Source organism: Marmota marmota, unplaced genomic scaffold, assembly GCF_001458135.2.
Source record: "Marmota marmota marmota unplaced genomic scaffold, marMar, whole genome shotgun sequence".
NCBI classification, from domain to species: domain Eukaryota; kingdom Metazoa; phylum Chordata; class Mammalia; order Rodentia; family Sciuridae; genus Marmota; species Marmota marmota.
In genome coordinates, this window is record NW_025999932.1 from 29944999 (window position 1) to 29968098 (window position 23100).

General features: G+C 31.6%; 1 protein-coding gene across 13 annotated transcripts in view; it reads left to right on the forward strand.

Moving 5' to 3' along the window:
- Positions 1–23100, forward strand: part of Nbea (neurobeachin) — a 646499-nt gene that overhangs the window by 162235 nt on the left and 461164 nt on the right. For all 13 annotated transcript variants that reach the window (XM_048800828.1, XM_048800832.1, XM_048800829.1 and 10 more), the window contains 2 exons: positions 4626–4718; positions 20434–20542. In XM_048800828.1, the coding sequence (XP_048656785.1) occupies positions 4626–4718; positions 20434–20542 (202 nt within the window). The remainder of the gene's footprint in view (positions 1–4625; positions 4719–20433; positions 20543–23100) is intronic.

Consider the following 23100-nt stretch of genomic DNA (forward strand, 5'->3'; position numbering starts at 1 on the left):
TTTTATAACATCTAGTTTTTTCTCTGAAGTGTCTTTTAATATCTAATTTCAGCTGGCTATGTGCTGACTACCTCCCTTGGTTTCTGCCACAGGCTTAATGAAAATGTTCACCAATCCATCTCCTAGGTCAGACTTGCCATTTTAGGGCCTTCATAGAATTTAATGAGATGATTGTACCAGTGCTCTTTGAAGACTTGGATTTTTAGAAGAGTTCTCCAAAAGTCTCAAAAGATTTCTACTATGATTTGTTCATGAAAAATTAATTTTATAATTTTCAGTAAATGTTGAGGGCATCAGATGTTCAAATGAATGAACCCAAATATTGGAAACACTTACTGATATAACTAAATAGAAAGTATAGGATCAGATGACTACTAAATCAGAATATACTAAAGATGTAAATATCTGAAAAACAAGTTGCCACCACCACTTACAATATATTATGAAATCCGAAATGGAAATGAAACATGAATGTTGATACCAAGTCAATACTGATGTATTATTTTTGATAAATATTAACTTTCATTATAATAATACTACCTAATCAATCATATTTTACAAATACATTAATGAGAGAAAATTACCTTTAGTTCACAGCACAGTTTCATCAGCATCTTTTTGTATTTCATTTGATTCTTTGGCTAATATTTATTTGTATTTTTATTGGCATATTATAATGTATTATTTGGCTATACATATTTTCTGTATTTTTATTGGCATATTACAGTTGTACATAATGTAGTTGTTGCTACATATTTGTACATACACAAAATATAACAACATAATTAAGTCATTCCCCACTATTTTTCCTTTCCTGTCTACCTCCCTCCCCCTGCTCCCTTTCCTGTATTCTACTGCTTCCCCTTCAGAATTCATGAGACTCTCTTCCATCACAACCAGATTTCTATTCTTTTTTCCTCTGTAACTTGAACATATGAGATAAAATATACAATCCTTGACTTTATTATTGAATAAAACTCAATTTTCTATATATACCATATTTTCTTTATCTTCATCTATTTATGGACAATGGATGAATCCATACTAGGCTACTTTCATGATTTGGCTATTTGTGAATTTTGCTAAGTTAAAAATGGGTATGCATGTATCGCTATAGTAGGATGACTTTAATTCTTTAGGATAAATACTGAGGAGTGGTGAGTTTAATGGTGGTTCCATTCGTAGTCTTTTCAGGAACCTCCATACTGATTTCAATAGTGGTTGTACTAATTTACAGTTCCACCAACAGTGTGAAAGTGTTTCTTTTTCTTCACATCCTCTCCAGCAGTTATTAATGTTTGTATCCCCCCCCCCCCCTTTTTGGTGGTACCAGTAATTGAACTCAGAGGGAGTTTACTACTGAACCACATCCCCAGCCCTTTTTTATATGTAAAGATAGGATCCTGTTAAGTTGTTTAGGGCCTTGCAAAGTTGCTGAGGCTGGCTTTGAACTTGAAATCCTCCTGCATTAGCCTCCTGAGCCACTGGGATTACAGATGTGTGCCACTGCACCAGCTTGTTTATATTCTTAATGGCTCCCATTCTACTGACTTCATAATGTGAATTTGGATGTGTTCCATCCTTTTCTGTTCCATGCAGTGATTTGAGGAACATTGGCATTAGTTCTTCTAGAAAGGTTTGGTACTCAACTGAGAATCCATCTGGTCCTGGGTTTTTCTTTGTTGCAAGGCTTTTTATTACTTCTTCTAGCTCATTGCTAGTTATTGTTGCATTTAGGTTTTCTGTGTCCTCTTGATTCCATTTTGGGACGTCACATGTGTCTAGAATAGTATCCATTTCTTCTAGGTTTTCTAATTTATTGAAGTATAATTTTTTAAAATAGTCCCCGATGATTCTCTGTATTTCTGTGATATCTGTGGTGATATTTCCTTTTTTATATCTAATGTGGTCTTTTGGATTTCTTTTTGGTTAGTTTGGCTAAGGGCTCATCAATCTTGTTTATCTTTTCACAGAACTGACCTTTTATTCTATTTGTTTTGTTTGTTTGTTCTCAATTTTATTGATTTCATCTTTGATCTTCCTTATTTTCTTCCACTGGTTTTAGAATTGGTTCTTGTTTTTTAAGGGTCTTGAGATGTGCCATTAAGTTATTAATGATTTTTTGGATTTTTCTTATGTAGGCAATCATAGCTATAAACTTTCCTTCTCCCTTCATGGTGTGTCTCTGAAGTTTTGGTATGTTTTGTCTCTATTCTCTTTTGATTCTAAGAATTTTAAAATTTCTACCCTAATTTCTTCTATCACTCATTCATCATTCAAAAGTGCAGTGTTCATTCTCTATGTGTTTATATGTAGTTCCTATAGTCATTTTTTTGTGTTGATTTCTAATTTCATTCCATTATGAACAGATAATGAAATCACCCAGTATTATTGTACTGGGGTCTAATTGAGTCTTTAATTCAAATAGTGTCTGTTTTATATAATTAAGTACACCAATATGTGGGGGATCAATATTTATTATTATCATATCATCTGGTGGGGTTTTACCTTTACCAATGTGAAGTGACCTTCTTTGTCTCTTATGATTAATTTTGGATTGAGTTTTCTTTGTTAGATAGGAGATTTGCTACCACTGCATGTTTTGGGGTTGCTTTTGCAAGTTATATCAATTTCCATTCTTTTACTTTCAGCATGTGGCTCTCTTTGCCTGGAAGGTGAGTCTCTTGCAAACGACAGATAGTTAGGTCTTATTTTCTATTCCATTCTTCATGTCTTTCTTTTAATTGGATATTTGAGACCATTTACATTTAGTGTTTTTATAGAGAGATGTTTATTAATTTCTGTCATTTTAAATTTACTTATAATGTACATTTTGGCCCTGTTTCACATTTGTTTAACCACTCTTGAAATGATAGTTGTTCCTTTGTGAGCTCTTAGGTTTGTTTTACATTTCTTCTGGGTGAAATATATCTTTAAATATGTTCTCCTTAGTAGACTTTAATTCTCTTAATTTCTGCGTATCTTGGAAGGTTTTTATTTATTTGATTATCAATAGCTTTTGTGGATATATCAATCTTGGGTGACAGTTATTTTCTTTCTGGACATGGAAAAAATCAGCCCAAGTCCTCTGGGCTTATAGAGTTTATGCTAAGAAACTGGAAGAAATTTTGATGGTCTTGCCTTTGAGAGTGACCTGATGTTTTTCTCTTCAAACTGTCCTTTTTCTCCATGTTAGCAATTTTAATTTTAAGGTGTTGTAGATTCTTATTTGCTCTTGACTATTTGGGATCTGAATAGCTCCTGTATCTGAATGTCCATCTTATTCTCAAGGTTTTGGAAATTTTATGTTATTATTTCCTCAAAGAGAGGTTATCTATTACATTAGCCTGCCTTTTACAACTTTCTTCAATTACAGTGATTTTTAAATTTTCACTCTTTTATGTTGTCCCAGAAGTCTTGTGTGTCCTGATTATGGTTTCTTATTTTCATTAATACTCTCTACATGTTCAGGGTTGGCCACTTAATCTTCCAGCTCTGAGATTCTGTCTTTAGCATGCTTTACTCTATTAGAGAGATTTTCAGTTGAGTATTTTGATTTATTGTATCTTTAATTTTCACAGTTTTTGTTTGGTTCCTTTTCATTGTATTTATCTCCAGATTGAATTTCTCATTCATATCCTGTGCTGAATTCTGTAATTCAGTTGTCTTCTCTAGGAGTTCATTGATCATTTTTATAGTCATTATTTTGAATTCTTTATTTGAAATTTCATCTATAATCTATGATGTAAAATATATAGTGCACTTCCGTTACCACTTCTGTTGTTGTTCAACCTGGACTACTTCATCTCAGAATATACCGTGACACTTTATTTTTAAAAAAAGACACTGATGTAAAGCATACCCTAATTTTATAGTTGCTACTGCTACTCCTCAGAGAAACTTCTTAAATTTTAGAATTAATTGTAAATGTAAATGATTTACCATTAGCCTTTCTTCATTATGTAAATATACTTTTTAATAAAAAGAATATAATTTCTAAAGCACAAATATGTTATAATGAATATGACTACATTTTTGTATAATATTAAAGTTTAGATAATGTGTTACTATAGGCTTTTTTCCTCCAAACAACAGGAAAATTGCTCAAATTATTTTGAGTAAAAATTGAATAATGTATGTATAAAAATATCATTAGAGTTGAAACTAGTAATTACAAAGCTATTAGGAAATAATTTTCTTTTCTCTTTTGCTGTCTATACGGCTACCTCATTCTTCCTTCTGTATGTTACCTCTCTAAACAAAAACAGAACATTGCTGTCCTAGTTTCTTTTAAATATCAGTTCCTAATTAGGAGCCAAACAAAACCTATGTATTGTTTGTTAGTTTACGTCTTAATTCTCAAAGTCAAATATTGGGGGAGGAGATAAAGCACTAACTAAGCATGTCTTAAAATTGAAAAATTTTTTTCAATGTCCTCTGGGAGGCAATACTTAGCAATAACCAATCACATTGTTCTTTGAGAAGTTATTTGTAGGCTATTTAAAGAAAAATTAGTGAAATGTACTTCCTTTAAATTTTTCCAAACACTTGTAAAAATCCTGTAATATATTTTATGTGTTTTTAGTATTGGTAAATGTATAAAATATAATGTATATACTTTTTAGGGTGATCTACAAATTATTGGCTTCTAAAAGTGAAAGTATTTGGGTTCAAGCTCTGAAGGTTCTGGGATACTTTCTGAAGCATTTAGGTCACAAGTAAGTTGATTTTTTTCATAATGAATTACAGAAATATCTATTGAAATTTGTTATGAGTTTTGTAACATGAAATTTGGCTAGAAAAATTCTAACATTGAAAAATCTTACAAAATTCATAAAATTTTTTTGTAATTTCTTATTAATAGTAGATTATGGAACAAGATAATACACTAAATGATATAGTTTATTTCAGTCTTTTTCTGGAATTGAAAATATTGTTCATTTTAAAAATATAATAAGATATAAAATAAAACACATAGTGTGAATTCATTGAAAACTTTCTTAACACAGGGACTACCATGTATTCACCTTAATCTTTCTCTAAGAGTTGATGTTAGACTTAAATTTTGAGTCAGTGTTTTATTATTATTTGTTTATATTTTTTCTTATTTAACAGTGAGGTCTTTGATTATGTTTGTCACTTAAGAATTATATATTGCCTAATTTCTTCACCCAAATCCAGAATTTACTTTTCATGTATGTAATAACTACTATTTTAATGTTTGCAGTTCACAGTATATTGTGCAGTACATGCTATTTCATGAACCTAGTTTTTGTGCAAGTGAACCTAAGGAAATAGCACTATAACTTTAATATTGCTAGATGGGATTCTTCCTAGAATCTTACTGTTGCCAATTTTTTCTGTTGCTTATATTTGCAAAGAGTTTTTCCATAACATTGATGAAACTGTAGAAGATTCTACCATGTTGGGTACTCAAATAACATTTTGGAATATAGTTTTTTGTTTTGGTATCGAATCAGTAGCTAAGGGAGAATGGTGCTTTTAAGTATAGAGAATATTCAGACAAAGCCAGAATTGCAAAAAAGTATTACATACAAGTAAGGGTAGTATAAGTTTCTAAACAATAGGGTGCTGGCATATTTGATAGTATGGCATAAGGATCACTCTGGTAGCTTTGATTAAGTAAAAGAAATTGACTTGGATAAAATTAAAGGATTTTAGCCCTAGATCAAACTGAAGAATGCTCATTGAAAAATATAGAAGAAGGGACGGAAGATGTAGCTCAGTGATAAAGCACTTTCCTAGGCCTTGGGTTCAAACCTTGATGCCATCAAATACATCACTCAATCAGTCAAAAACTAAAAATAAAGAAGAAGATGAAAATCATAGATATTGTAAAATTAAAAACGATAAGCAGGCCATTTTCTGCATAAACATGGATGATTAAGATATCAACTTTCTCTTTTTCCTATAATATTCACAAATAATTCAGTAAGATGTAAATATAAAAGCCCTCACAAAATTGTTTGAAAGATTGAAGTTAGATAAACTCCAGTATCTAGGCACTCTAAGCTATTACTGTTGACTGGTGAAAGCCACTAAATTTAATGCAATTTGTGAAGAATTTAGAGAAAAGAATATATGAAGAGAATGGTCAGAGTGTTCAGTGATAACAGATCTCACAAAAAGTGTCAGTGAATGTAGTTTCCGAAGTTAAAGGCTCACTTTAAGGTGCAACAGTAGACCCTTTTGAATGATAGATACATTATGGCTGATAGCACAATCCTTCTTCTATCAAATGTGTTTCAGAAAAGCAGAAGATGCATAGCAAAGAATAATACATGAGCCATATTTGTAGGAAGCAGTCTGTTGCTGTGGCCATCAAGAAAGAAACAATTTTTAAATTGTGAAAGCAGAAACCTTACATACATACTTGGAAATCTTTTGCAAATGTCTTGGTCCAGGAAAATTAGACTGTATCAAAAGTACAAAAAAATGGCACACATCCAGTACATATGTATCAATTAGAAAACTTGGGGTAAGGAGCAAAAGTAACTAAAATATGTAAGGAACACTCACCAGAAAGAAATATGTTAATGGACCATAAAATAATGTGATTTAAATTTTTGCTCAAGTTTAAAAAGTAAAAAAGGAAAGAATTGCTTCTGATGAAGAATGGCTACCAACAAGAATTTCAAGAAGTTTAAGAAATGTTAACATAACATGGAAGTCTTGAATTATAAGCTAACAAAACTTTGGAAAAATTGTTTGAGGAAATAAAGTATCACACAAATAGAAATAAAATTGGAAGAAGCTCAAAGAAAAAATATACTCTTTGACTAGCGTAGGAAGATAAAAATGAAAAAAAAAACAGTAATAATACATATAAAGGAAAAAATAATTTAGAAGAATGAAAGAGAAAATGGGGGAGGAAAATGAGTTCCAACATGGCATAAATGAAGTTTCCAAATTAAAAAAAAGCAAAAAAATAAAAAATGAACAAGACAAATATTTACATGATAATTTAATGAACTCATAAGATTTTACTTTTACTTCGCTTATTTAAAGACACACTGCAGCACTGGGGAAATTGACCTAGAACGATTAGCATGAAGGTGTATTATTGGACTTAAGTATAACAATTCTTTATATAATTGTATGGATATAAGGGGGGGCCTGATCCTGGCTGTAGGCTTCTGTAAAACAACCTACAATATAGCAAAATGTAGAGCAACAATTATAATATACTCAGATGAAGAAACTGAGACTGAGCTATCCTTTAAATAAAAAGATGCTGGAAAATAACTGTTAACCAGACAAGAAATTGTTTCTGTGAATAATTATTAAGAAAATTGCCAGAGACAAAGGTCAGCCAGTTAGCAATGAGTGGAGAAAACAATTAAGGACTGCTGGTAAACACTGAATAAATATAACAAAAAATTGAGATGAAAATAAATGTTCAAATTAGTGTGACAGCAGATTTTTCATTTTGGGGGTCCTAATAATGTAATACAGCTGTAATGAATTGGGAGAGGATGGAAGAAATAAGTCGATTTACATCTAAGGAGTCAATTTGTTCTCATATGAGCTGAGAAATTAAATATTAGAAATAGGGACCTAAAATTTGATAGTGAAGGGAGAGGAAAAACTAAGAGTGAATATATTAACTTCATCATTGCCCCCAGTGAGGAATTTGACTTTCTAATCAATGGAGGATTACCTCTTATTTTATAGTTACAAGAATAAGTATTTCAACCAAATTATAAACTTTCAAAATACTGAAGATCCGTGAATAAATTAAGAACATATAATGGAACTCTAAAAAATATATAATAGAAGATAAAATATGGCATTTTAATATATCTAAAACCAGGCAAATCTATCATAAAAATGAATATAAAATTTTTTTAATCACCTGTTGTAAAACATCAATTTGTCATAGCAATAAGACCTTTACTTTTCAGTAAATTATAGTGTACCCATAAAATATTTTGGCATATTATACAATTCTAAAACAAAACCAATGAGATAACTCTCTATTATGTGATATCACTACATTGCTAAATGATTTTAAAAAATAAAGATAAATATGTTTCAGATGCTATTTTTTGCATAAGAAAGAGAATTAAGAACACAGTAACTCATATCTAAGGTAAGAAAATATAGAATACATGAGAAACAAGAAATTGGTTAGATGACTTCTAATTAGACATTGGTGGAAACAAAGGTAGATATGATTTATTTTAATTTTTAGTTAATATGTGTGTTGCCTATTGAGAAATTTCTTCAATAATAATGTTGTTTTTAAAACTATAAACATTAAAAATATCAAGCATCTAATAAAATCTTGGAAGCATTTTCATTATTATATTAATGGATTTGGGTTTAATAAAATTAATGACTAATGAGTTAAAATAGTTCTGTTTTAGCATTCATAGAGAAAACAGACTAATGCTAATATTCTGTACTTAAATAAACTGTTATTCCTATCAATGTGTTTTAAAAAAACTCAATCTGTCAAAAATAACATGTAAAAAAAGTATATATAGGTTGAGATTTAATAAATAGATGTAATTGGTTAATAAAATAACAGGGAATGTTGATATATTCACAAATATATAGAAATATATGAATGACATCCTCCTGACCTTCTAATAGTTCAATGACAAAATTGAAAGAAAAATTAAATGACACTTACAGACAAACATCAAAACACAGCATACTAAAACATATAAGGTGCAGAAAAGGAATTTTGTAAGGGAAATAAGTATAAAAAAAAATAAAATAAAATAAAATACAGGTGGGATTTTGACTTAGCCACGTATTTTCTCTGTGATCTTAGAAATATTTCTGAACCTTAGATTTTTATCTTTTTAAGGGAGTAAAATTCTGTAGTGCTTCCCTCATACAGTGATTAATCAAAGTGTATAACCTTGTGATAATTTGAACAGTTGACAAAAAGGGTAATGAATACATTTATTTCTTCACTATGATTAGATATTTATCTGAAACAGCTGACATCAAACATAAACGTGGAACCCTAGTAGCATTCCTATCAACAATGAGATAAAAGTGATTCCACTATAATTTAATCATTAATATTAATTATTTTTTAAGATTTGAAATAAAAATAAAAGACAACTGTTAGATGGGAAGAAATATGTATCATTAACTTTAGATGATTTGGTTCTTTATTTATAAACCTAAGAAAACAACTTTAAAACTCTTGAAAAAAGAGATCTTACCAAACTCAGCATCTCATTTGTCTGGCAGTAAATCTACTTGATCTGTGTGAATTGGCCCTACCCAACACCTAGTTTATACTTTCTATAAAGTACGTGAAATACAAATTGTGAGATCAACCCTACACTTTGTCAGCTGGACTAGCAATAGGTTTGACATTTCATTAAAATGGAGAAGTCTATTACAGGTAATATATGGAGCTACTCCCAACTTTAGAAACTTTAACTTGAGGTTAATCTCCTCTCCTTGAGTGTGGAAGGGACTTACTTGCTGGCTTCCAAAAATAGTGAAGCCTGGCATCTTTTTCACTATTGATCAAGGTTAACATCAGTAGTCATATGTTATGTTGATAATGTCCTTCCCGATATGATGTGATGAGAAGGATACCTCACCTTTATAGTATTCTCTTGCCTCCCCACAAACAACCTTGGGACATTCACAAAGAATCATCATATATCCCCAAATTGAGGGATGTTCTACAAAATGTCTGATCTGTACTCTTCAAAACTGTCAAGAACATGAAAACAAAGAATGGGAAACTGCCACATACCAGAATAGTTCAAGGAGAAATGATAACCGAATGAAAGGTGGGACCGTGGATTAGATTTTTGAACAGAAAAGGGAAATTAGTGGGAAACTGGTAAAATCTAAGTTAAGTTTGTAGATGAGTTAATAATATCATATTAATGTTGATTTTTTAAGTTTTTATAAATGTACCATAGTGAGGGTTAACATTCACGCTGGCTGAATACTATATGAGAATTCACTATACTATCTTTGCAGCTTTTCTGTAAATCCTAAAAATTTTCCAAAATCATACAAAATTAAGAAGCCAAACTTGGATTTATGTTGGAGTGTAAAGCCACACGGTTCCTGCATGCAGGTGGTCTGATGATTAATTATCCTCAGAGCCAGATTCTTCTAACAAGTGATTCAAATGGATGAACAAAGTGCTCAAGTGCTATACAATAATACACCTACAAATAAAAATTTTAAAAGAGATTATCAAGTTTCCACTGTAGAAATAAAAATTATAAAAACTTTATTTGTCTAATGTTTTAACTTTAAATGTTGTTACTTCTGGGTGAATTGCTAAGATTATCACACTATGACCTGTACTGTTAGTAGTAAAGTGAATGACTTACTGTCTCTAATTGTTACTTACAGGTATAGTATATTGACAAAAGCTTATCTTGTTTATTTTTTTAACTAGATAAATTAGTTTTTTATTTTTTTATTTTTTTCTGGCAGAGCCAGTTGTCTGTTTACCAAAATTATGGTATGATGAGAATTCAGGGAGTATGGCAGCTGGAAAGAAGTTTCCTTCCCTTACACTTTCAAATTTGAGTTATTTGGGTTTCATCAGCCAAATGTTGGGTCTTGTGCATACATGGGTACAAATGAATCTTGATACTCTGATGAAGTTACTAGTAGAGAAAATAGGGATCTTCTGAGGAAATTTCTCTCTCATGGGGTAGTAAAACAGCTAAAGAACTATGTTTGATCCCTAAGGTAAAGATGAAAAACTTGATAGGTGTTTTGCTCTCACAGATTTCTGCCTACTATCTTCTTTTCTTTTCTCCTGCCCTCACCCTCAGCCTAAGAGGAATGTTTACAACAGCTTCCTGTAAGTGACTACCAGAAGGCTAAGAAGTACCTAAAATGGAGGGATATATCTTTTTGCCTTAAAATTTATGCGTGTACATGGAGATTGAAGTGCTAGGATGCTAGGACTTACCAAGTTTTGTACTGCAGATCACTGAGTTAAGAGAAAGCCTGGCCTCTAACACCTGTAGGTTTCACATCATTTAAAATTCACAGGCATGAGATCTGAGTTCTACTATGTGAATCATTAAAAAATAGCAACTCACTTAAAGAGGAACTTGTTGTCAGTGTTAGGAGATCATCACACTATGCACCAATAAAATGAAACTCTGTTGGAATACTTTTTTTACAAAGAGCATTTTAATTACAAAGAACATTTGAGATTCACTTAGAGCACCAAAAATGATATCTGCCCTTTTATGTCGTCATGCTTTCTCCCTCAACTCCCAGTTCACCCAATTTAGTGTACTCTGCTCCAGTTCACCCAATTTAGTGAACTCTGGAACATCTCAAAATTAGTGGACTTAAAGATCTAAAATATAAAGTGAGAGAAAAGATAAAGCCTTAGGAAATAGGACACATAACTTGTGACTAATAGTAGTTGGAGGAGAAATTTTATGGATAAAACTAGGTATCCTGAAAACTGGGTAGTATAGTGTACAACTGTAATCCCAGCAGCCAGGGAGGCTGAGGCAGGAGGAATGTTAGTTCAAAGATAGCCTCAGCAACTTAGTGAGTCCCCACTAAGTAATGAATCCAGACACTGTCTCTAAATGAAATATATGCAAAAAAGGGCTGGGGATGTGGCTTAGTGGTTAAGTACCCTGGTTTCAATCCCTAGTACCAAAAAACAAAAACAAAACAGTACCACAAAGCAAAAAACAACAAAAGGTGTGTGTGTGCGTGTGTGCGTGTGTGCCTGCGTGCGTGCGTGCGTGTGTGTGTGTGAAAAATCCATTTAAATGAATAGCTGAGCACAGAAAAATAAGGGAAATTCTCATATGCCAAGAAAATATAGAAAAACAACACTTAAGGAATAAGGTAATTATATTGTTATTTGTATTCTTGATGTTTGCCATTCTAATTGGAATGAGATGAAATCTCAGTGTAATTTTGATTTGCACTTTCCTAATTGCTAAGGATGTTAAATATATTTGTTGGCCATTTGCATTTCTTTCTTTCTTCCTTTTTTTTTTGAGAAATATCTTTTAGTTTCTTTGCTCTTCTATGGATTGGTTATTTAGATTTTTGATGTGGAGTTTTTTGAGTTTTATATATTTTGGATATTAATCTTCTTTGGAAAGAGTAGCTGGCTAAGATTTTTTTTCCCCTCTAAGCTATTCATGCTCTTAATTGTTCCCTTTGCTGTTCATAATAATTTAAATTTGAAACCATGCCCTTATTGAGGATGTAAGAAAAAGGTACACTCATAGATTTTTTTAAATATATTTTTTAGTTGTTGATAGACCTTTATTTTACGTGGTGATGATAATCGAACCCAGTGCCTCACACCTACTAGTCAAGCACTCTACCACTGAGCCACAACCCCAGTCCCTACTCATAGATATTTGGTAAGACTACAAATTAGACCAACCACTTTGGAATGCAGTATAGAGATGCCTCAAAAACTAGGAATGAATTTACCATATGACCCAGCTATTCCACTCCTTAGTATTCATCCAAAAAACTAAAATCACCACACTACAGTGATATATGTGTACCAATATTTATAGGAGCACAATTCACAATAATTAAGTTATGGAACCAGCCTAGGTGTTTCTCAATAGACTAATAGATAAAGAAAATGTACATATATACACTGGAGTTTTATAGAGTCCTAAAAAGAATGAAATTATGTCATTTGCTGGCATGTGGCTGGAACTGGAGAAAATCATGATAAATGAAAACAGCCAGGCTTAGAGAGTCAAAAGTTGAAGGCTGGGGTTGTGGCTCTATGGTAGAGCACTTTTCTTGCATGTGTGAGGCCCTGGGTTTGATCCTCAGCATCACATAAAAAAAATAGATAAATAAAAATTAAGATATTTAAAAAAGGAGTCAAGAGTTGAGTGCTTTCTCTCATATGGAGAAAGTAGAGAGAAATAGGAAGTTAACAAAAAGGGTGGAGGCAGAATCTTATGAAAATAGAGAAACAATAGAGTAGATGAAGGGGACCAAGTGGGAAGGAGGAGAGATATGAAATAAGAGGAACTGGATAATGAAATTGACCAAATGATGCTATGTGTATGCATGAGTATCTCATAATGAATTCAATTATATATATATATATATATATATATATATATATATATATATATATATATTTATTTATTTCACCAATTAGAAAATAAATTAATAGGAAGACCACTCAAGTAGAGGAAGGGGATCAGGGAAACCAGGAGAGGAGTAAAGGGATTGTACTGGGGATTGAAAGGGGTTGTATGCATTCATGAGTATGCCAAAATGAATCCTACACTTATAAAATTACAATGCAGTAATAAAAAATATTGAAATTTTAAAATAAGGTAATTTTAAATCAAATGATATATTTTTAAAAATCCTAATTAATTTGTGGAAATGGAAAAATAATAATTAGAATTAACAACTGTATTGACAGGTTAAAATGACAAGGTAATCTTGAGGAGTTGGTGAACTGGAAGATAGAACTGAAAAAATTACCTAAAATGCCTAAAATGCTACACCAAGAGAAAAAGATGACCGACTTGAAAGGAAGAGATGGAGAAAGAATGAGAGTTTTAAATGTGGCTAATAAAAATTGTTATAAAGGGGAAGAAAAATGGGAGAAAGGCAGTATTAAAGAAACTTACTGAAAATTTTTATAGAATTGATGAAAGACCTAGTTTCTTAGATTTTGAGAGTGAAATGAGCTTTGAGCAGAACAAAACAGTCCTCTCATATGGAGGACTAAAAGTAAAACTGCAGAGCACCAAAGAAGATGAGCAACACAAGAAAGCTAGTTCTATCTATACTGTAAAGACCTCTCTCATATTCTTGGATACACAGAATTAATGTTGTTAAAATGGCCGTATTACCAAAAGTGATCTACAGATTCAATGTAATTCCCATTAAAATACCAATGATAATCTTCCCAAAATTAGAAAAATTAATTCTGAAATTCCTATGGAAAAACAAAAGACCTAGAATAATTAAAGCAACCCTGAACAAATAAAAGAATACCAGAGGCATCACAATATTTGGTTTCAAATTGTACTACAGAGGCATAGTAACATGAGCATCATGATTCCTGGCTTAAAAACATACATGAAGACCAGTGGAACAGAATAGATGACAGAGAAACAAACCCATACACATTTGGTCATGTGATTCTTGACAGAGGTTACAAGCCTTTTAAACAAGTGGTAATGGAAAAACTGGGCATCCATATGTAGAAGATTGAGACTAATTCCTTCTCTCTCACCTAACACGGAAATCATTCAAGATGAATTCAAGACCTAAGAATAAAACCAGAAACTTGGCAACTATTAGAAGAAAAAATAAAGGAAACATTTCAACATGTAGATTCAGGCAAAGACTCACTGAATAGGAACATATAGCTTAGGGAATAAGAAAATTAATAAATGGGATAAGATCAAATTAAAAAGCTTCTGCACAGAAAGGAAACAACACTGAAGTGACAGCTAATAGATTAAAGTCTTTGCCAGATACTCTTCCAAGTCAGGATTAATGTCCAGAATATATAAAAAACTCAAAAAACCTCAAAATTAGAAAATCTAATGACCTGATCAATAAATGGGCAACTGAACTGAATGGGTATATTTCAAAAGAAGAAATACAAATGTTCAACAGAAAATATGAAAAAATATTCAACAATTTTAGCCATAAGGGAAATGCAAATCAAAACATAGATTTCATCTACTCTAATTAGAATTGCACTCCAAAAGAATACAAATAACATTAAATGCTGGTGAAGATGTGGGAAAAAGGCACTCTTGTACTTTTGATGGCTATGTAAATTAACACAAAAATCGGTATTGAGGTTCTTCCAAAAGCTAAAGTTAGAACTACTATATGACCAGTTAAACCACTCCATGGAATTTATTCAAAAAAATTAAAGCCAGCATAATTCAAACTTATGTGTGTTCCCATGCTTATCACAGCACAATTAATAACCAACTTAAGTGATCAGCCTAGATGTCTATCAATAAGTGAATGGATGAAGAAAAAGTGGTATATATACACAACTGAGTTTTTCTCAGGTATAAGGAAGAAGAAAATTATATTATTTGCAGGAAAATGGATGGAAACTGGAGAATAATTTTGAGAGAACTGTGACAGGCTCAAGAGAGAAAAGTGCCATATGTTTTCCCTCATAAATGCAAGCTAGAGGGGTAAAAACTGGACACTGTGAAAGTAGAAGGATTACTAGATTTCTTCCTTAGAATTCCTAAATTAGAGTGATGGGTTTCTTTGATGTTCCTATTTTTCTTTCTTCTTACCTTGAGTGGGAGGAAATGGGTGCCTTGAAAGAAATGAAAAATGAAGAATGGAGTCTGACATTGTGTGATAGATGTGAAGGCTGCAGGTCTTTCCATATCAATTTGGGGGATCAACAATTTCCCTTTGGAAATTAGATAAATTCATTAAGTAAACTGAATTGAGTGGTAGTGGAAGATTCTTTGAAGGAGGGCTTATCCAAATAGAGCAGTGCTCCTATTCCAGTAAGTCTGCCCATAGCCTCAGCTATCCTTTCAGTCTCTTGAAGCCTTTATGCTTCAGAAAAAAGGAATAGAATAGGAAATGGATCTCAGAGGACAAAACAAGTCTCACTCAGTTTATGTGGGTTGTAAGAGGACAAATAAGTAAATGTGAACAAAATACACAAACATAAGCAAGATAGGAAAAAAAAAATGCCAAGGAAACCACATCAATGTGATGGTACAGGAGAGAGAGAAGAAATGAGTAAAAGAAGAGATGGAGTTTACACCAGAAGGAAACATATGGAGGAAAAAGAATTTTCTATAATGTTTTGAGGTATAGAATAATTAACAAGAACATAAATTCAATAAGTTCTCAAAGACAACATAAAGAACACAAAGAGATGAAAAAGGAACTTAAAAGACTAAGGATATGATGACCCTAATTATATAATCATTTTAGAAAATGTAATAAATACTAAATGCAATATAGAGACAAAGTAAGTTGAAGGTAGATGGTGTGTCTAGATGAGAGAATAAAATGAAATAGAAAGCAGTTCCACAAAATAAAGAATGAATATTTATGTAGAAAAAGTATACTGTATTTTAGAAAAATGTTGACACAGAAGACGAACACAAAGATATATATTTAAATCAAATTGTAGTGATAAAGAAGAACATCTAAAAAGCCAATCTAAGCAAAAAAAGGAAATCACCTTCAAATGGTTAAACATTTAGCTATCCTCAGATTTGTGCTAGTTGAATTCAGTGCCAAAAGAAATAAAGCAGTATCCTCAAGTTCTGATGTAGGAGTAACAAAGTATTATTCTCTGCCAAGTACAAACATGAGGGCAAAAATTCAGAGAGGACAGATGTCTTAATCTTAAATGACATGTAGCCAACTGAGAAAAAAGTGAATAGAAAGAAACCAGAAGTGGTGAAGAGGTCAAGAAATTGAGTTCATTGAAAATATAAATATAAAATATAAATACCTAACAATTCATACATCACAACAGTGCTAAAATCAGCTTATGTGCTTCAAACTTTGATTATAGTCAGATCGCAATATAGGTCACAAAAAGGTAGTGCCAAGTGTGAGAATGCTAATTGTCCATCTTTAATGTAAAGGGGTTGATATGATCTAAAACTGAAATGTTAATTCTGGGAATCACTATTGTTTTATTTAAAATTGATTTTTAAACCTCATAGAGATTAAAAAATATATCTCCTGTGCTAAAGAAAAATCACTTGGAATTTTTTTTAAGTTTCATTTCCATTTATTTCTATTAAATATGAGTGAAATTATATTTGATCCTTTTTTGTTAAAATAAAATTTAGGGGGCTGAGTTTAGTATATCTAATATGTGTGAGGCCCTGAGTTTCATCCTCAGCACCACAAAAAAATAAGAATAAAGTAAAATTTAGTATGATTTTTTTCTGTCCTTAGTCATTTTCTCTCCCATCCCTTTTTTCTTTCTCTTACTCTCTTCTCCATGAGGAGATTTCTAGAATTTTATTATTTATTATGTTACTTTTGGGTAGCAAAATTATAAAATTTCGACATTTTATTTCTCTGCACAGCATGTTTAGTACTTAAACAATTAAAAATTATTGGGTCCAATGAGTTAAAATAAAACCCATTTAAAATGCTACAGGAGAAAGAATAAGGAATATTAATTGTTCACTAGGTGAACATGGTCTTTCCAACATTGACTCCAAATGAAGAAAGAAGTGATGAAACTTGATAGATTTTATTGAAGAAAATTAAAGCCATCTCTATGCTACTTTTGAATTCAAAAGTGGAAAATATTTATTATTTATTTAATGAAGGGATAATTTTCTTAATGTTATTAGAGTTCTTATAATCAACTGGAAAAAGATGACTACGCAGAAGAAAAAATGGCCATAGGACAGTATCAAGCAGTTCTTAGAAGTGGTATAAATGTTTTAAATAATTATGAAAAGGTTTTAGTGTTTCTTATACTGAAAATAACGTCTACTTTTTACATATCTAACTGACCCTTTTATGATTATAATATGTGGTATTTTGAAGCTACTTGTAAAATACATTTATACCTTCATTGTAGAAGTGTGAATGCATGTTTTTGGAGCTGAGTTTAGCCAAGTCTCATTAAAATATTAAAATATGAAAGCTTTTAAATCAATCATTTAAGTTATAAGAACTTATTCTGAGGAAAAAAACATGGGTATGCCCAACAATTATCTAAAGGAAAAGTTAGTTTATGGTAGGAAAAAAAGGTCAGAACTAACAAATGTCCGAAGTAGTAAATGGAATAAATTAATCATGCTACATTTTTATTATTCATTTAAATATTGAATGACAAGGAATACATAGTGTGTGTTGATTTAAAGGAAAGTCTACAAATTACCTTATATAAAATAATTTCCTTCAGAGTAACATTTTTACTTATGTTTTTCATAATTTATGTTCTTAGTAATTAATTCCAAAGAAATAACAAATATTTATAATGACTTTTTCTGGGTTATGAAATTAAGAGTTTCCTTTGTTTTTTTCCTATTTCTATATTATCTTTCACTTAATTATAAGAAGTATTTCTTGACCATTCAAAAAAGAAAGAAACAGGAATAGGTTTTAGCAAAATGTTTAGTATGCTAGTAGTTTGTAATTTACATGAGTAAAATGTTATTCTTTTTTAATAAATATATTATATTCTGATACATGTGGTTAGAAATCTTGTAAAATTCAAAAGCTAAAACAAATACGCGTTGAAGTCTGTTTAGGTCTTAGAGATAAACAGGTTTATGATATTAGTTTCTCCAGTAAATTCCAACTGAAGTCTTTCCCAAACTGAATCAATAAATCTGGGTCTTTCATTAGGGGCCCTGTGTGAAACAAAATCATGTCATGTGTAGGGTCAGCACAAACATTTCCTGCCTGAGATGGTGGATGGCATTTTTGGCTCTCTTGACTGCTATGCAGCAAAATTTATTTGTAAGTTGTTGTTGTTGTTTTGTTTTGCTTTGCTTTTTAAAACATAAACTACAAGAAGAAGCTGACCCATTTGTTCCCTGGTATTTGCACAGCATTCTTTAAAGTTTTACCCAGATCTAGAATTAAGCGTTTACATTGGAGGGGATAGTCAAGAGGGCATAAATTTCTTTTGATAGCTGAAATTGTATTGGCACAATAAAGAGATTACTCTAAATTTCAGATAACCTAATTAGACATAGCTTTTACCAACTCTGAAGCAGAGAGACATATCAAGGGCAGTGCTTTGGCATTTGTTCTTTACTGGTTGGAAGCAGATGAAAGCTTCAGGGTTTATTTTCTTGGATATGGCTTAAATTGGAAAACTTAAGCTTTCCCCACTATAATCACATAATATCCATAAGTCCTGTTTGTTTAATATTCATTTGACCTTTTCCAATCATATTTTGTGAATACAACAACATGGGACAAATGTCCTAGCTTCCTCTTGGGTTCAGGTAACTTTGCTGTTTCCCTGGACTAGGGAAGACTGGATGAGGGGACCAGCTCTTCTGTGTCTTTGTTGTGGAGGGTGGATCTTGGAGACTGGTGTTAGAGGAGAGGATTTCCAGGTGAATGATATCCAGATAGATGGTTCATCATTTAATTTCTGTATTGATTAAAGTAACAATAGTTGCTGTTACAGACAGTGAAGTTTTATTCTCTTATCACACTAGTAGTTTTCTTTTCTGTTTGCTTAATATCCAAAGGGATTTCCCCAAAATATGATTATTTTATAAGCAAATTCTTCCATTTGGTGGTGCACTTATCTTCATCATATGGCTCCTGTGTTGCTGGCCTGTGGAAAGAGCATAGAATATGTATATTAGTGTGTTCTGCAGACCATTCTTGAAATGCTCTACAACTTCTGACATTGGCTACAACTTAGTTAAATAATCACATCCACCTGTAAGAGAGACTGAAATTATAGTATAGCTGTTGACTCAGGAAGAAAGGAAAAAGAATTTGATAGTTACATAGTCTGTGTGTGTCATAGTTGTAAATCCAGCAATAGAAAATCAAAGACAGACCATGAAATACTGAGGTTTGGAAGCCAAGAAGACTCAGATCTTGAATTCTAAGAAAATGAAATGAATAAATATGTAGTAATTCCCTGTGCTGGAGCTGAGTGTTCCAGGAAGCCTTTACTGGATAGATCCTTCTACTGTACTTTTGTGTGAAGAAAGGGAACAGTTAAATCAGCCAATGGAAAATAGGAAGGAATTTTTTGGGTTTTTTTGTGGTGCTGGAGATTGAACCCAGGGGTACTCTAGTACTGAGTTACATCCCCAGCCTTTTTATTTTATTATTATTTTGAGACAGGGTCTTGCTAAGTTGTCCAGGCTGGCCTTGAACTTGCAATCCTCCTGCCTCAGCCTCCTGAGTTTCTGTTATTACAGGCATATATTACCATACCAGGCTAGAAAGTTTTTTTTTTAATCCAATGGCAGAGAACAAATATAAGCAATGATGAAATATAGAATTATTTGGCTTTATGATTCCACCATCAAGATAGAGTACTCACTTTTAACCATAATTTTGGATTATTTGATATTAAAGTTTATTATAGACTGTTTTATAGAATTTGGATTATGTGGCCTGTGTTAGGATTAATAATTTTAAACTAATAGAAATAAATACTATACTAAAAAATTATTAGAGGTTTGAATAGAATTACTGTCAACATTTATATAATGTTAAGTAGCTTATACATTTTACATATTTGTTTAATTGAATATTTAATTTTATGCATTTATATAGTAGCCTTGGGACCTTAGAATATTGCTGTTATGAACTGTTGTTTGTTTTGTAGATAGAAATTCATAAGAATAATTACTTGTATGATTCCGTATTTGCTTATAAATTGTGCTTCTGATCCAAAAGTCATGTGATCAGAGAATCAAATGTGATTCATGGTACTTTTTCCTTCCTTCTTTCCAGGAGAAAAGTTGAAATTATGCACACCCATAGTCTTTTCACTCTTCTTGGAGAAAGACTGATGTTGCATACAAACACTGTGACTGTCACCACATACAACACACTTTATGAGGTAAAATTAAAAAAAATATGATGAAAAGTGTATACATTGGAAACTTCCTAAACTTATGTGTTTGAGATAAGTACTTGTCAGCTTGTCAAAAAAGACAGACAAAGCAATAATCATTACAAATGAAAATGAACACATACCTTATTTTTTATTGTATTTTAAAAACTAAATATGTGCAGTTACTTGCCAGTGTTCTTGTGTTGGTTCAAGGGTGTTTCTATGAATGTGGGTTGTCTGACTGCCTTTATAGAGTCTTTCTCACGTAAATTACACTCGTTTTTTATTAAATATATTAGAACTACTTTCACATTCTTTCCTTTCTCTACTCCACTTGTCCTTTCTAATATATAGCAATCACCTGCTTATGATAGAGGAGATATGAGGTAAAATGAAAGTAAGAACTATTTATAAAAATGATGTACAGATGCATCCTTAGATCTCATCATTTCAATTTAGAAATTCTTTTCTCATAACTTCTAACAGGTACATGTTTGGGTTTGCTATTTTCTATGAAATGTGTATATTGCCTCACAAAGTAGCTATTTTAATTTTAAATGCCAATAAAGTATTAGAACTCCTCCCTTATGTTAACCTTACTGCTTTCCTGTAACCATCTTTAGCCATGCCAGTACTCTAAGTATAAGAATTGGCAAACTACCAACACCTATTTTTGTGTGGCTATGAGATGATGATGGTTTTTAGATTTTTAAGTGGTTGAAAGTAATCAAAAGAAAAAGAATGTATGGCATGTAAAATTTATGCAAGTAAAAATTTCAGTGTTTATAAATTGTTTTATTGGAACACAGCCACAATTATTTGTTCAGGTATAGCCTACAGCTGCTTTTACACTACAACCACAGAGTAGTATTTGGAACAAAGAATGTTTGTCACACTGTCATCGCTTTGCATTGCAGCTTGGCACACTGGGAATCAGAGCTGTACAATAACTTAATATTGTTTCATGTACCACATGTGTTGCCAAACCTGCCTTCTTTTAAAATATCAGTACATAACTATCAGGTCAAAACAGAAACAGTTGATTTTGAATCTCACACTTTTAAAATATAGTGGACTGTAGATTCTTTTGTGACAGATTTAGAAGGCAAGGCATTGTGTCTGTTATACAAAGGCATTATATCATGCTAAAAAAAATACCTTCATTGATATTTCTAGACTAGGAGTGCATAATAATATTCCTAACTTAGAAAAACATCGTTTAGAAAATATAAAACTGAATATTTCATTATTGAAGATTTACTAAAAAAATAATATTCACCATACAGGAAGGCAAATGCTAAATGAAATCTCTTTAATTCAGTAGTTCTGAATGGTATTGTCATAAAATTTTAAATTAATATTGGACAAATTTGGGGCTGGGGCTGTAGCTCAGTGGTAGAGCACTTGCCTGACATGTATAAGGCCCTGGGTTCAATCCTCAGCACCACATAAAAATAAATAAATAAAACAAAGGTATTATGTCTATCTACAATTTAAAAAATATTGGACAAATTTAAACTTTTCTAGTGCTACATTTTTTCATCTAAGCCATGGGCTAGTCCAGCTCAATTCCAGTTTTTTTTTTTCATAGCCCTCAAACAGTGTAATTTTCAAATTACACTGTCCATAAATAATTTAGGATTGGGACCTCACTAGTTCATTTTATATAGTCTGTGGATGACTTTATGTGGATGACTTTACGCAGACATGAATAGTTGTAACAGAAACCACATTGTTCACACATCATTGAATACTTATTTGACCTTATCTATAAAAAGTTTGCTGATCCTTGCAGTACTGCAACACAGAAAAGTGTAACTCCCCTATTGTTTTTATTAAATACTATTTTAATCTGATATGGGAATCGATATGCATTCACTTCTAAAATTTGGGAAGGATAGAAAAGTGTCATGAAAAAATTGACCCATAGTAGTAGCTCCATTAATACTTAAAAGTATAAAAAATTTTTCTTAACTCTTTCTCCTACACACACACACACACACACACACACACACACAGAAACTACTCTTAACAAGGTATCATCTTATGCATAGCTTTGTACCCTTTTCTTCTTTAACAATATATTGAAAATCTTTTTGTTACAAAATACTCATCTATAGTGTAGTAGGGCAAAGTTTCTCCCTTAAAGAAATAATTAAAACATTTAGATTTTGTGGGCTATATGATATTGCTTTAAGTACTCAGGTCTGCATTTGTAGCTTAGAAGCAATTATAGACAATATGAACCACATGGGTCAAACTATTATAAAAACAGGAAGTAGATTGACCCAGAGGCGTTGGTTTTTTGACCCCATCTGTAGCATTAATTTTCACTATTTCATCTTTCGTCCCTTTTATTCTCTAATCAGTAAGAGTAGGAACAGCCCATTAGATTAAAAAGAAACCTTTTAGCTCTTGACTTTTTGTTTCTAAGCTTAATGTGCCTACTTTGGATCAGTCATTCCTTAAATCACATGAGTTTTAGGTTTTACCTTCTAGAGTAATTCCTTTTTTAATTAAATACAGAACCAAGTATGCACTAATAGAATGGCCTACACTTGTAG